Source organism: Piliocolobus tephrosceles, chromosome 3 (assembly GCF_002776525.5).
Source record: "Piliocolobus tephrosceles isolate RC106 chromosome 3, ASM277652v3, whole genome shotgun sequence".
Taxonomy (NCBI): Eukaryota; Metazoa; Chordata; class Mammalia; order Primates; family Cercopithecidae; genus Piliocolobus; species Piliocolobus tephrosceles.
In genome coordinates this window covers 121,632,290-121,647,154 of record NC_045436.1, presented here as the reverse complement: position 1 = coordinate 121,647,154, position 14,865 = coordinate 121,632,290, and the positions used below count along the sequence as shown (strand labels likewise).

At 36.8% G+C, this 14,865-nt stretch overlaps 1 protein-coding gene across 2 annotated transcripts in view; it reads right to left on the bottom strand.

The window, feature by feature from the left end:
* Positions 1–14,865, bottom strand: part of CENPC (centromere protein C) — a 68,996-nt gene that overhangs the window by 35,304 nt on the left and 18,827 nt on the right. For both annotated transcript variants that reach the window (XR_002735648.1, XM_023232146.1), the window contains exons 6-11: positions 13,576–13,861; positions 12,523–12,735; positions 8,470–9,083; positions 6,872–7,039; positions 2,826–3,117; positions 818–964 (exon numbers count right to left, since the gene is read on the bottom strand). Coding sequence is in view for 1 of the 2 variants with exons in the window: in XM_023232146.1 (XP_023087914.1) it covers positions 818–964; positions 2,826–3,117; positions 6,872–7,039; positions 8,470–9,083; positions 12,523–12,735; positions 13,576–13,861 (1,720 nt within the window). In the remaining variant the exon portion in view is untranslated. The remainder of the gene's footprint in view (positions 1–817; positions 965–2,825; positions 3,118–6,871; positions 7,040–8,469; positions 9,084–12,522; positions 12,736–13,575; positions 13,862–14,865) is intronic.

Below are 14,865 nucleotides of genomic sequence, written 5' to 3'. Positions count from 1 at the left end.
CAATGGAATTTAAAATATGGTCCAGAAATTGTCACAGATGATTCAGCCTCTCCCAGTCCTAAATCTCTTTCTACCTATTATGAACCCAGGATAAGCCTAGTCATAACCTCACAAATAGTAAAGAAATCTTAGCCATCCCTTAAAAGTCTGAGAATTTGCTAAAATTTACCTTTTACTAATTTTTTAAAAGGTTATATGACATCAGATATAATTAAGAGTAGGTAATTCAATTTGATCACTAAATGTGGTCATTTTAACATTATATGTCCAAATTCTTTAATACACCACCTTTCAAGAGGTGGAGCCTAATTCCACTTCTCCCTGAATATAGCGTGGCCTTAAGTTGTTTCTAATGAATAGAATGAAGTAGAAGTGACAGTGTACAAGTCATTAAAAGACACTATGATATCCATCATAGTCACATCTTCTCTTGGAGCATGTGCTTTGTGGGAAGCCAGCTGCCATACTCAGCAGCTGAGAGGGCCACACGGTAAGAAACTAAGGTCTACTGGAAACAGCCAGAATGGAACTGGGGCCTCCAGCCAACAGCGATGTGAGACATTTTATAGGTGGATTCTCCAGTTCCAGACAAGACTTTAAAGCGCTAAAACCAGAAAGATATCTTGACTGCTACCTCCTGAGAATATCCGAGCTAGAACTAGCTAGCTAAGCCTCCCAGATTGCTGACCCATAGAAACTATGAAACAATAAGTGTTTTTAAGCCTTTAACAAAATTAAAATAAAGTTTTTGGGTAATCTGTTATACAGCAATGGGTAACTAATATATGTAACTATTATCCTTACAATACATGCATACCTTTCCTCTAAAACTAAAGTCTTACGCTCTCCAGAATCCAAGCTTGATTCTGTTGGTGTGTTATATGTATATCCACTCTTCTGAGGCTTTAGGGGAACATGCTGTGCAGTCATAACATTATCTTCATTGTTTGAGCTTATTGTAGATCTATAAAAATGATAAACGTATGAGTGTTTATACTTCTTCAAAATAAAATTTTCTTCCAGAAACAATATACTGGTGGGTACAAAGACAATATAATATTGGCTATAACGAATGTCAGATCACCCTGTTCAGGTTCTGACACTTGCAACTAGCTAAGGAAGGAAACTGGTTTCTAGGACCTACCAAGAGTCCTAATTTGAAAAATTCTGATGAGAGGAATGGAGAAGACACCTGCCCAGGAAGGTGGTAAAAGGCACATGAGGAGCTCCTATATATAAGCGGCTTATGATATATATTACAGTTAATCTATGATGTTTTACTGGAGAATCCATAACCAACTAAACTGTCTTCTTTGATATCCCTAGTCAGCCTACTGAGGGGCAATAGGGTCCTCAGAGGGACTCAGCTCATCTCTTTGGTAGTTAGTTTATTTGTATATGCAAACAAGATACACTATTCCTAGTGACTGTATATTTCCTCAGGTTCTAGTATCCTCCTGGGTCCTACCATTCGAGTCAAAAGAAATAAAAGTGATTACAAGAGAATACTATGAACAACTGTATGCCAACAAATTAGATAACCTAGATGAAATGGACAAATTCCTAGAAACACACAGATTATCAAAACTGATTCAAGAGGAAATAGTCTCAAAATACCATGAATCAGTAATCAAAAACAAACTACCCATATAGAAAAGCTCAGGCACAGGTGGCTTCACTGCTGAATTTTACCAAACATCCAAAGAAGAATTAAGACAAATTATTTACAAACTGTTTCAAAAAATAGAGAGATAATACTTCCCAATTCATTGTATAAAGCCAGTATTACCCTGATACTAAAACTAAACAAAGACAACAGAAGGAAAGCAAGCTACAGATTGGAATCCCTCAACAAAATACTAGCAAATTCCAGCAACATAATAAAAAAAGAGAGAGAAAAGCAGAGAATGGCCCGAAAAAGTGAAACAGAAGGTGTATGGGATTTCTTTATGCACTATAATGACATACACTAATATATTTTAGGACACACTGCCATTTATTTCAGTACATCCTCAGCACCTTACTGCTTCTAACACAAAGTATGTATTACCTCAGTAGGTTTTGGAACTAATAAGAATTCATTAAAATCATCTAGCAAATATTTGGCACATAGTATTAACTCAAAAAAATGTTAACTATTATCATCCTAAGAAGAAAAGTATTAAGCTATATTCCTAACTATTGAAATCACATTAATCTCACTTAAAAGGAAACAATTTGAACTATACACCTAAAAAACATAAAGATAGTACATTTTATGTTATGTGTTTTTTGTCTGTTTGTTTTGTGAATCTCTACTTTGGGAACCCAAGGCAGGAGAATCACTTCACACCAGGAGTTCAAGCCTAGGCAACAAAGCAAGACCTCATTTCTATAACAAATTAAAAAATTAGCCAGGTGTGGTGGTCCACACCTGTAGTCCTAGCTACTCAGGAAGCCAAGGCTAGAGGATTACCTGACCCAGGAGTTTGAGGTTACAGTGGGCTGTGATCATGCCACTGTACTCCAGCCTGGGCAACAGAGGAAGACTCTGTCTCTTAAAAAAAAAAAAGTTTAACTCTTGGACCACAATATCTTACTAAATTTAACAGTCATAATCTCAGGTGCTATGTACTATTCCCTATTTTAATATCAGGAAATAAGTGCAGAGTACTGCTTTGCCTGTGTGTCACCCAGCTAATGCTAGAGACTGGATTTAATACCGGGTATGTCAGAGTGTAGAGGTCTTCATGCTAGTTACTGCCTGTCTATAAATGATTAAATAGCACAAATTATTAAATGCTGAACAACAAAAGTAACTATATTGTACACATAACAGATATTACCTAGAAAAATCAAGATTTTTCTTCTTAGCCAAGTCTTCCTCATCACTTTCCAGTGGCTCACTCAGCAAACAACTGGAAATTTCATCATGACCAATGGTACCTCTAGAACCTTTAGCATTTAAAAACTTCTGTACTCTTTGGTTGCCTTTAGTTGTTGTCTTCTGCCTTTTAAGTGGAATAGTTTTTTCTCCAATATTCTTAGATGACTGATTTGTTTTCTTAGCAGATTTTTGTCTACTGTTGCGAAGCACTGGTAATTCATTCCTTATTGAAGAATTGCTATAAACAGGACCTGAAGGATTCAATGATAACCTAAAGTTAGTATGTTTGTCCAGATGATTTGGCTCACTGAAATACCAACAGTATTTATATTTGCATATAAACATATACACATACACACACACACACATCTCATAGGCTAATTTCCAAATTAAATTCTTTAAATAATGTAGCTCTTCAGTTTATAGACACATGAAACAGGTCCTTCAAATCTGTCACAGGCTTCAAGAAACACTCTCTGGCTCTGCCCACCGCCCTTTTGGCCATCCTTAATACTGAATATTCCCCAAGGTGACAGCTTCAGCTTTTTACTCCATATACCTTCTTTGAAGGACTTATCTACCCAGAGCTTTAATTACTATCTAAATGTTGACACCTATAATATCCACCTACTGCTCTCCTCTAAAACTGCCTCTCTCTTGCTTTATTTCCTATCTTAATGAAAAATACAACTACCTATTCTATCCAGATATCTAAATCAGAAATTTGAATCATGCAAGACTATTACTCCTATCCACAATCATGCCCTAAATCCTATCAATTCTACTTTATTAATGCCTTTCAAATCTTTCAAGCTCTCCCTCTTGTCATTAGCAGAAGCCCTCATCATTTCGTATCTGGATTACTAATCTCCTTTTTAATCTCTTTACTCATCTCCCCCATTCTAGTCTTGTTATTTTTCAATCCATTCTTTACACTGCTGCAAGAATCACCTTTGGAAAACAAAAACTGGATCATTATAACCCTGCTTAATTATTTTAGTTATTATGAATAGATTCAGGATAAAGTCCAAATACTTTCAACATCAATTCATATCTACATCTAGATTTGCTTATTTCATAAACCGCAACTCCCAAAACCCTCCAAACAAACAAACCAAAAAAAGTCATCAGTCCTGAACTATCTATAGTTTCTCTAAAGCACTGGTTGTCAAAAGGCAGTCTCTAGACCAGCAAGATCAGCATTATCTGGGAATTTGAAATGCAAATTATCATGACTCACCTCAGACCCAGGGAATCAAAGACTTTTCAGAGTAGGGTCCAGTAACCTGTGCCTTAAGCCCCCAGACAATTCTAAAGCACACTAAATTTAAAAAAGAAAAGATCAAGCTCTCTGCTCCAGATCTCTGCACAAGCTACTTCTACTTAAAACATTCCATAACTTCCACCTTACTCCACTCAATCACTTAGCTAACTCCTAATTCTTCCTTCAGGAAGCTTTCCCTAATTTCCAAGTCTTAGGTAGCTTGCTATCAACATATGACTGTTTACTTACCTCTACCCTGCTCCTCCAGCAGACTGATAATTCCTTGAACCCAAGTAATTGATTGGTATTTTATCTATGTATATTCCCAATGCCTAATGACAGGGGCAGGACTATGGTGAAACAAGAATAGCCTCAGCTGTAAAATTCAAGAAGGTGCTCATTTTCAGGTCTGTGCAAGTACAGAGCCCGAACTAATACAATCCTGTGAGTGCCTTAAATTTTTCACCCTACTGTCTCATTGTCTTACCCTAGTCCTGGTCCTACTTTACCTCATTCCTGTCCCATGGCAAGTACTCCATATACATATATTTCTTCATATATATGAAAGGGCAACAGTGTCACATATACTACAGGCAGGCTGGGGGCAACTCAAGTTGTTCTTCTTAACTTCAGACTTCAATTTCTTCTCCCATCAGATGACAGTTTAGACTGTATGATATATAAGGATTCCTCCACTTTTTCAATTCCTAGCTTGATCAAAAATCCAACATCTATTTCAGGACTGTTAAATAAGTGTTTTTTGAGTTTCAGAGATCTAGCACATCTATCCAAGTTCTGTAAGAACTTATTGTTGGCCGGGCGTGGTGGCTCAAGCCTGTAATCCCAGCACTTTGGGAGGCCGAGACGGGCGGATCACGAGGTCAGGAGATCGAGACCATCCTGGCTAACACGGTGAAACTCCTTCTCTACTAAAAAAAATACAAAAAACTAGCCGGGCGAGGTGGCGGGCACCTGTAGTCCCAGCTACTTGGGAGGCTGAGGCAGGAGAATGGCCTAAACCTGGGAGGCGGAGACTGCAGTGAGCCAAGATTGCGCCACCGCACTCCAGCCTGGGCGACAGAGCGAGACTCTGTCTCAAAAAAAAAAAAAAGAACTTATTTACCCATCTATTTATGTGCTCATCTGCCACAGTTGTGATGCACTAGTAATTTCTTTAGCATTTCAGGCATCCTGGGGCAGAAAAGTGAGTTCCTCAAAGCAGTAACACTATTATTTAACACTTCAGTACTAACATATGCCAAACCTACTATGCTAATAGCATTTAAACCTTATAAAAACTCAATGAGGTAATCATGTTACAGAATGAGAAACTAAACAAAGTAATCTACTAAAAGTGGAAGAGTGATACTCTGAACTCAGATCTGACTCCAAAATCCAAAGGCTGCAACAAAATAAATACTTGCTGCTATCAATCAAGAAACTCAATCATTTAATAATTCATAACGGGGGGTGGGGAGGGATAGCATTAGGAGATATACCTAATGTAAATGACGGGTTAATGGGTGCAGCACACCAACATGGCACATGTATACATATGTAACAAACCTGCACGTTGTGCACATGTACCCTAGAACTTAAAGTATAATTTAAAAAAATAATAATAATAATTCATAGCAATAAGGCCTCAAAGATACAATGCCATAGTTGTACTAATCTTTCACTTATTAATCTAAATGCCCAACAGTCAATAGTATTTGTGTATGAGAATGCCACCTTATGATCCACCAATCTTTTCAGGATCACTTCCTTTAAAAAAGTGACAATTCTTCCAAAACAATAAATGTTTCATATTGTAAAGAAAAAAGTTAGCAAAGCAGCTCTGAGTACACTACTTTTAAAAGGGCCTGCTTTCAAAGTTAGCCCTGTAAACTTAAATTTCAGGAGTGTTCCTGTCATTTCCTAATTGGCAAATGTGGTGTTGTGGGCTTAAACCGCTTATACAAAAAATATGGTTTAGGCAAATATTGCCTTCCTTCAGGGAGTCTGGAATTGTAGTACTTGCTAGGTAGACAGTACCTATGTGACCACCCCCAGTAAAGATCTTGGGCACTAAGTCTCTAGTGAGCTTCCCTGATAGACATTTTGCCTATTTGTCACAACTCATTGCTAGAGGAATTAAGCAACTTCTGTGGGAATCCACTGGGAAAGGACTCTTCAAGCTTCTGCTGATTTCCTCCAGACTTGGCCCATGCACTTTTTTTCTACTGAATTTGCACGGCATCCTTTCACTATAATGAATCACAGCCATGAGTACAACTATATGCCCAATTATCCTAGCAAATTACCAAATCTGAGGGTAGTCTTGGGAACCACCAACACAAGTAATTTACTTTTTTATGTGTAATAAACTATAATCTTTTAGATTATAAACTCCTTGGTGGCAGAACCTCATATGATCAATCTTTGTATCCCTCACAGCCAAGACATTAAAATAGCTGGATTATTTATATTGCCTTTCCCAACTAGAACATAAGCTCCATGAGAGCAGGGATTTTTGGTTTGGGGTTTTGTTTTCCCACAGTTATTATCCCTCTACCTAAAATACTGTATATATTAAAGTTTTAAGGAATATCTTTACAATTGACTTAATATTCCTTTTGATGACCTAATTTAACTTGGTCCTCATGATATTCTCTCTATAGAAATATAAAATCAAACATAATGTCCCTTACAGAATGATTTTATCTATGAACGAACATAATTTAAATACAAATACTTACTCTCCTCTGATTTTACCACCCACCAATCAGATGGACGCTTGGAAATTCTTCGACTTCTCGTGACAGTTGAAATCACTTCTTCAGGCACAAGTTTGTTCTTGGACTCACTGGAAAAGTGCTTCTTTTTAGCTTCTCCCTTATCTTTTCTAGCGCTAATTTTCTTGCTTCCTAAAATAAAGAAAACCATAAAGCCAATTCACAATCTACTAAAAGAGTTTTCAGAAAACCACAAGATTATAAAAAAAAAAGACACCCTCAATGATAGGAACTTCTTAAATTTATCCTGTGGCCTTCTTTTCATCTCTATTTTTAAAAGTCACATGTTCTCTTTCTGCCAATTATAAATGCTGCTGAAGTAAGCACTAACTTGCAAATTTTCCGCACTGCTTGATAACTCTTATATACTCCTCACCCCAAAAAATAAGTATCTTCTGAAATTGAAAAAAAAAAAAAAAATACAGTTCCTTTCTACAATGTCCCAAGTAAAAGTAGGCAATTACTGCTTTCCTGTTTTGAAATGATTTTTTTCAACCTAAGAAGAGGAGATTTAAAGTGTGATTAAATTATAAACTCTGAAATAGAGGCATTATTTTGCATCATCCAGGCTGACAAAATCTAATTATGTTTCCTTTAAAAGCTGTGGTCAGAGAGATGAAATGATGGAAGAAGAGGCAAGATAAATTCAAAACATGAGAAGGCTGGTATTGCTAGTTTTACAGATGGTGGAGGAGGACCATGAGTCAAGGAATACAGGTAGTTTCCAGAGGCTAGAAAAGGCAAAGAAACAGATTTTCTCCCAGAATCATTAGAAAGAAAGAAAACCCTACCAATACCTTGATTTTATCCCAGTGGGACATCTGATCCACAGAACTATAAGATAATCAATGTTTGTTGTTTTAAGTCAATAAGTGTATAGTAACTTGTCATATGACAGCAAGAGAAAATTAATACAACTGGCATGGTAATTAATGACAGCATTATATTCACTAACCAATCTAAATACAGAATATATGTAAAAATTAGTGTGTAGAACATAGCAGATACTCAGTAAATGTTTAATATTGACAATTATAGAGAGCATCCTTCAAGTGTACTTCCTTCATATGTCTTTTCCTAAGAAATTATGGATAAATCAAAATTTTGTACCCTCCCTTTTAATCCTATGCGTGTATGTATATTATCTATTGTTCTACAGAACCCACCAGAATGATCTTCTTAACAGTAGAAATAACGGGTTAGTAATTTTTGTGATTACAGTGCCTAACGCAGTGTATGGCATTCAACAACTGTTAGATAAATGAGTGAATGATGGAAGAGAATGGATTTTTATCTCTATAAAAAATAGTCCCACAGTACCCTAGGATTTTTTTAACATTTTTATTTTCTAAAGAATTTATCATTTGTCTTAGTCATGTTCTGATACTAATTTGTTCACTAGCCTTTCCTTTTCACTTTGCCCTCTATGTATACTGCCATCTCATAAGATAAACTCCAGCCTGAGCGACAGAGCGAGACTCTGTCTCAAAAAAAAAAAAAAACAAAAAAAACATAAAATGGTTAGAATAATGATCACAGTTATATTTAATATAAACACTTACCCACAGGTGACATCTGTTTTTTGGAAACACAATCATTTCCTATCTCTTCACGCTCTTCCATATTTCTGTCTGTATTTCTTTGAAATTTGTCTTGGGTACTATGTGACATACGTATGTTTTCATCTTTAGACTGTCCCACATCAAGCTGTTCTTCAGCTGGTTTAGCCTTAAATTTTCTTCTCTGTTTCTGTTTTACAGTCCTTTTGCTTCTAGATGATTTTTCTGCATCCTTGGAACACATTTCATATTTTATAGATCTACAATCATTTTCCGTTTCACCTGTCAAAGCATAACTTGTATCCAGTACTGTTTTATCAGAGGACTGAGATGCTTCTACTGGGTGAGGTTCATGAGAATGTTTGCCATTTGCCAAAGTCTTAGGTAATATATTATGACGCCTTTCTCTTGACTTTCTATTTTGAAGCAGTGCAGTGCTCTCAGCTGGAGATATCGGGCATTGTTTCAGAGGCCTTGCCTTTCTTGGTATTGTAATCCAAGATCTACTGGCAAAACTTTGATCTGATTCATCAATTATAAATTCATCCTCTATCACCTTCTTATCATCGGGAGGACACGAATGAGGTGGAGCAGTTGCCGCATGCCTAACAACGGGACTGAAACAGGGTGATCCTTTTAACAGTTCAAAAAAAAAGCTTTTATATTTGTTTAGTAAAGAAAATCATCTAGGAAATAAATTCTAAATACCTTTTAAACAGTTTATGCATCTCCTCAATTTACACTTAATCTTACAAATCTTTCCCTCCTTTTACATTTCTATGCCTGTTCACCCTCATTTATAATAGTAATGACATCACAAAAATTTAGAGCTAGAAATCTAGACATCAACTAATTTGATCCCACCCCCCCACCCATTATATATACTAAAACTGAAGCCCAAAGAGATATAATTATAACCCAGATACATTGACTCACAATCCAAAATGAATGCCACTATTATATATAATCTTATATTAAATTACATATTTGTATATATACCTTTTGGGGTCTGAACTTCTTCACATTCAAATGAGTCAACAAGATTATTTCTGACAATACTCCAAGTCTAATATTTGACTTGGACTACTACTAAATTATGAGAGATTGGGGAGGCCAGGCACGGTGGCTCACGTCTGTAATACCAGCACCTTGGGAGGCCAAGGCGGGTGGATTACCTGAGGTCAGGAGTTTAAGACCAGCCTGGCCAACATGGTGAAACCCTGTCTCTACTAAAAATACAAAAATTAGCCAGGCATGATGGCGGGTGCCTGTATTCCCAGCTACTTGGGAGGCTGAGGTGGAAGAATCGCTTGAACCCAGGAGGGAGATGTTGCAGTGAGCCAAGATCGTGCCACTGCACTCCAGCCTGGGTGACTGAGCAAAACTCCATCTCAGACAAAAAAAAAAGGGGAGAGAGATTGGGGAAAATTTCTTCCTATCTTTTTTTACATTCCACAGTTCTTCATACATAGCAACACCAAATACAGAGATGGTTGAATGAATTAAAAATTACTAATATTACTATAGGACTATAAATTGTAGACTCACAGAACTATAAAATAATAAATGTTGTTTTAAGCCACTAAGTGTGTAGTAACTTGTTATATGACAGCATATGTGTAAAAATGCATTTCGTTTGGATATTTCATATATATTTCCATATTATAATCATGGTATAGAAATAAATGGAGCGCATCTAGAGAGGTAGCACAAGCACAAAAGAAATCTAGTGCCACAGAAACAGGAAAAAATAAAAGGCAAGTCTTATCACAAAGCGTACAATGCTATAGATGTCATAAATAATGTAGTCAATGTTTCCCAACTCTAGACCTTTCTCCATAGTCCTAGCCCAAACTACATATTTTACTAAAAGGCAGAAAGCCTATATGATGAATATTATTGTTGTTTCCCACACCCAGTGTTGGAAAAGGATAAAGAGCAAGACAGACAATTTCAGCTACTATCTTATGGCTCATAATCGAACATCAACATTAACTCTTAAATTTTCATAAAAGCATGTACATGTTAAGTACATACAAAGAGATTCAGGCATTTAATGAGGTGTTGAATAAATTAAGACTAGTGCATTGAAATTACAGAGTACCTCCTCCAATTAGTCGGAAAAGTTTCCCAGAGAAGGAAGGAATTATTCCAAAGATGGTAATCTGATAGACTAACTTTACATTTCCCTGATTGTTTTAATAGCTTTGAGCACACCACATATTGCAGTGAGATACACAAAATAAAAAACAAGGTAAACATCCAAACTCCAAAGCTGGCATACGCACTCGTTTCCACTTTTTCACTTGGATAAGGCTCAGTTAGCTGTGTTTAGCCATAACAGAAACAAAGACAGAATGCAAAAATTAGATTATGTTTTTCTCTTTTAATTAGAACATACAAAAGGAATCAGAAATGAAAACGCCTTTATTCCTCTAATTGCAAACTCCTGACAAATCTTATAATGTAAAATAGTAAATACTCTAAGAAATATACTCTAACGGTAGCATTTCACAAATTTATATAATTACTCTATAAAAACTAATAAAGAACAAAGTCAATACAAATACTATAATGAATGTATGTTTAACAGAGATGATATCCTTAGGAAACAACCTTGACACTATGAAAGTTTAGAATAGGGAAAGATAGCTTCTAATTAGCTAGAAAAACCATGAAAGGTTTTGTAGCATTTAGGCTGGATGTTGAAGGATTTGTAAGATTTGGTCACAAGGAAATGCAAGAAAGACAATCAAAAGGAAGAGCATAAGTGGAAGCAATGAGGCTAGAAAGCACTGGGAATAATGAATAGTTATATATGACTACAACAATTAAACATAAAATTAACTTTACTCACTAGAACATCAAAAAGAACATTAAAAATAATTTCTCAGACATAATATAATTAGCCCACAAGTATAACGCATTTGTTTCAGATGGTGGTGACAATATCCATATGAAGTTTAAAATAGATACATAAAAATAATTAATCAACTACAGGAAGAGGAAGCAGACTGAACCAAAGGGGAATTTCATTCATTCATTTAACATGTTTTTATAAAAACTTCCTTTTTATTTTTGAGACAAAGTCTCACTATGTCACCCAGGCTAGAGTGCAGTGGCGCAGTCTCGACTCACTGCAACCTCCACCTCCCAGGTTCAAGTGACTCTCTTACCTCAGCCTCCCGAACAGCTGGGATTACAGGCATGTGCCACCAAGCCCGGCTAATTTTTTTTTATTTTTAGTAGAAATGGGGTTTCACCATGTTGGTCAGGCTAGTCCTGAACCCCTGATCTCAAGTGATCTGCCCGCCTCGGCCTATCAAAGTGCTAGGATTACAGGCGTGAGCCACCGCATACAGCAATAAAAACTGCCTAGTATGTTCACTAGCACTCTGATACCTATGATAGTGACATAAGGGCAGCCTAATATAACAATGTCTAAATATAGCATTGCTGGTCAGGTGTGGTGGCTCACGTCTGTAATTCCAGCACTTTGGGAGGCCGTGGCGGGTGGATCACCTGAGGTCAGGAGTTCAAGACCAGCCTTATCAACATGGGGATATTCCATCTCTACTAAAAATAGAAAAACTAGACAGGTGTGGTGGCAGGTGCCTGTGATCCCAGCTATTCGGGAGGTTGAGCAGGAGAATCACTTGAATCCAGGAGGCGGAAGTTGCAATGAGCCGAGATTGTGTCACTGCACTCCAGCCTGGATGACAGAGAAAGACCTTGTCTCAAAACAAATACATACATACATACATAAATACACATTGACTTCATTCTTTGATATCACACAGACAAACTAGAAGGCAATGAAAACTGAATGAACCTGTTTTCTTTCAAGTCTAATTTAGTATCTATTAAAAAATGGCTTTGGTAGTGACTCATTGACTGGTAAAAAACCATCTCTCCTTACAAGTCAGACAAAAATTTCAACTCAAATATTTGTTAATTAAATTACTTATTTCTAAATAGCATTAGGAATCCTCATATATGGTTCATAGAATATAAAAAAAAAAAAATGCCTCAAAGGGAAGTTTCCTAATAACTCACCTGGATTTACTTTTTCGTTTTACTGTTTCTAAAAACAATGTTGAAAAACTTTTTTTAGCTTTTCGTTGAATTTCATATTCTGAATCTCGTGTTATATTCTGAGATGATCCTGATGGTTTTCTTTCTTGTCCTTCTGATGTTTTACACTCTTCATCTGATACTTTATTATCTATTTCTATTTTCTTTAACATAACTTTATCTTCAAAGTTTAACCTAAAAGGTTAAAAGGAGGGTAAGTTGAATGCTCCCATAACGTTTCTTATGAGTCTTCCTGAACTACTTTACAGAGATAATACAGACCAATTTAAAATTCTGTACTAGGCATTTATTTAACACATAAATGCTGATTTGTGCATTCCAAATACACAAGATAAACTGCTCAGGAAGATTAACTTTTGTATTTACCAACAGAAAAACATGAGAGAGAAAATAATGGTTAAAGCATACATCAATGAAATGTATAGCTAGGCAATGGTTCTCAGGGCAATCTTAGAGCACTGAGACAGACCAAACTTTGAATATCAAAGTCTTAGAATATACTTAACTCCTTGGCTCCAGTAATCACACAATACTCTACATAGAAATTACACTCATTACAGAGATCTCCAAATGCAAAAGACCTTGAATAATCTACTTTGCTTCCTAAAGGCCAAAGGTAAGGCCAAGAAGAGAAACCAGCAGTCCACAAAGCATAGCATCCTCAATAATACTTATGCACTGCTTCCCTAGAAGTGACCTGACACATATTTACACTCGCAATTACAAAAAATATTGAGAAAATACAAATTGTTTCTCTTAGGAAGCTATCAAATACTATCAGAGAGAAAACACATTTTTCCAGACTATAGAAAAGTTAACCTCTAAACTTCTCTGAAGTACACTTTAAGGCCTTCCTTAATTATCATCAACTGTATATATGCTAAATGTATACTTTCTCATAACATGTTAATATTCCTCCTTCCTTACTGTAAAATAACAAGATTGAATTACCATTTTTAATACAAAAAGTAAAATTTTTAAAGTGCAATTAACATTATTTACATAAAATGTTACCTTTTTTTGGTTTTAAGTGAAACCTCTGTACTTGAAGGCAGCATATTTACTGAATTTTCAAAAGTGTAAATCTCTCTCTTTTGGGCACTAGATGGAATAACATTTTGCGATACAGATGTTTTTGCATCCAAAAGAACAGAAGGTGAGCCAACAGATAAGTAAAATTCTTCACCAGCATCACTGTGATAATCATTTATGTTTCTACTTGACATTTTTTTCGAGTCAGACGTATTTTTGGAACTAACATCAGTTGCCAGAATTTTCTGACGAACTTCATGGGCCTGAACTAGAAGAAAATTACATAAAGATACTTGTCAATTAAAAAAATAAGAGAATCAAGCAGGCTTTTTACAATTCTGCAATAATTTAATCAGAAATAGTTTTCAGAAAACTCAAAAGTCATTAAGATTAGAATCAAAGGTCTATGAATTAAAAAAGTACTTAAGGGCCAGGTGCGGTGGCTCAAGCCTGTAATCCCAGCACTTTGGGAGGCCGAGATGGGCGGATCACGAGGTCAGGAGATCCAGACCATCCTGGCTAACACAGTGAAACCCCGTCTCTACTAAAAAATACGAAAAACTAGCCGGGCGAGGTGGCGGGCACCTGCAGTCCCAGCTACTCGGGAGGCTGAATGTTATGTGGGACATGAAGCTGTAGAGTAGTGAAACCCCTGATCTTCACAGCCCAAGGCAACATTTTGATCCACTGATAGAATTGACACCCAGGCCATCCTAGTCCCTACTTTACAGCCAGGGCACCAGCAGACAGTCTAATCTGAGGCAAGAATAGGGTAAGAGAGGCCAGCGTCCCCCTGTCTTCCACCCAATGATACAAGGAAACCAGGTCCAGCAGCTTCTAACTAGAACCCCACACAGGTGAACAAAGACATCAAAAGGCATCTTCCACCCACCCCAGACAGCACCAACAGGAACTGAGCTAGAATCCTAACAGCATCAGAAAATGAAATAGAACAAAACACCACTGCTATTACTCTGAACACTTAACTATCATTGAAAATAAAACTCATAAAACTAAGAAAGAGGGGCTGGGCGCAGTGGTCCAAGCCTGTAATCCCAGCACTTTGGGAGGCCAAGACGGATGGATCACGAGGTCAGGAGTTCCAGACCATCCTGGCTAACACGGTGAAACCCCGTCTCTACTAAAAAATGCAAAAAGCTAGCCCGGCGAGGTGGCGGGCGCCTGTAGTTCCAGCTACTCGGGAGGCTGAGGCAGGAGAATGGCGGGAACCCGGGAGGCGGAGCTTGCAGTGAGCTGAGATCCAGCCACTGC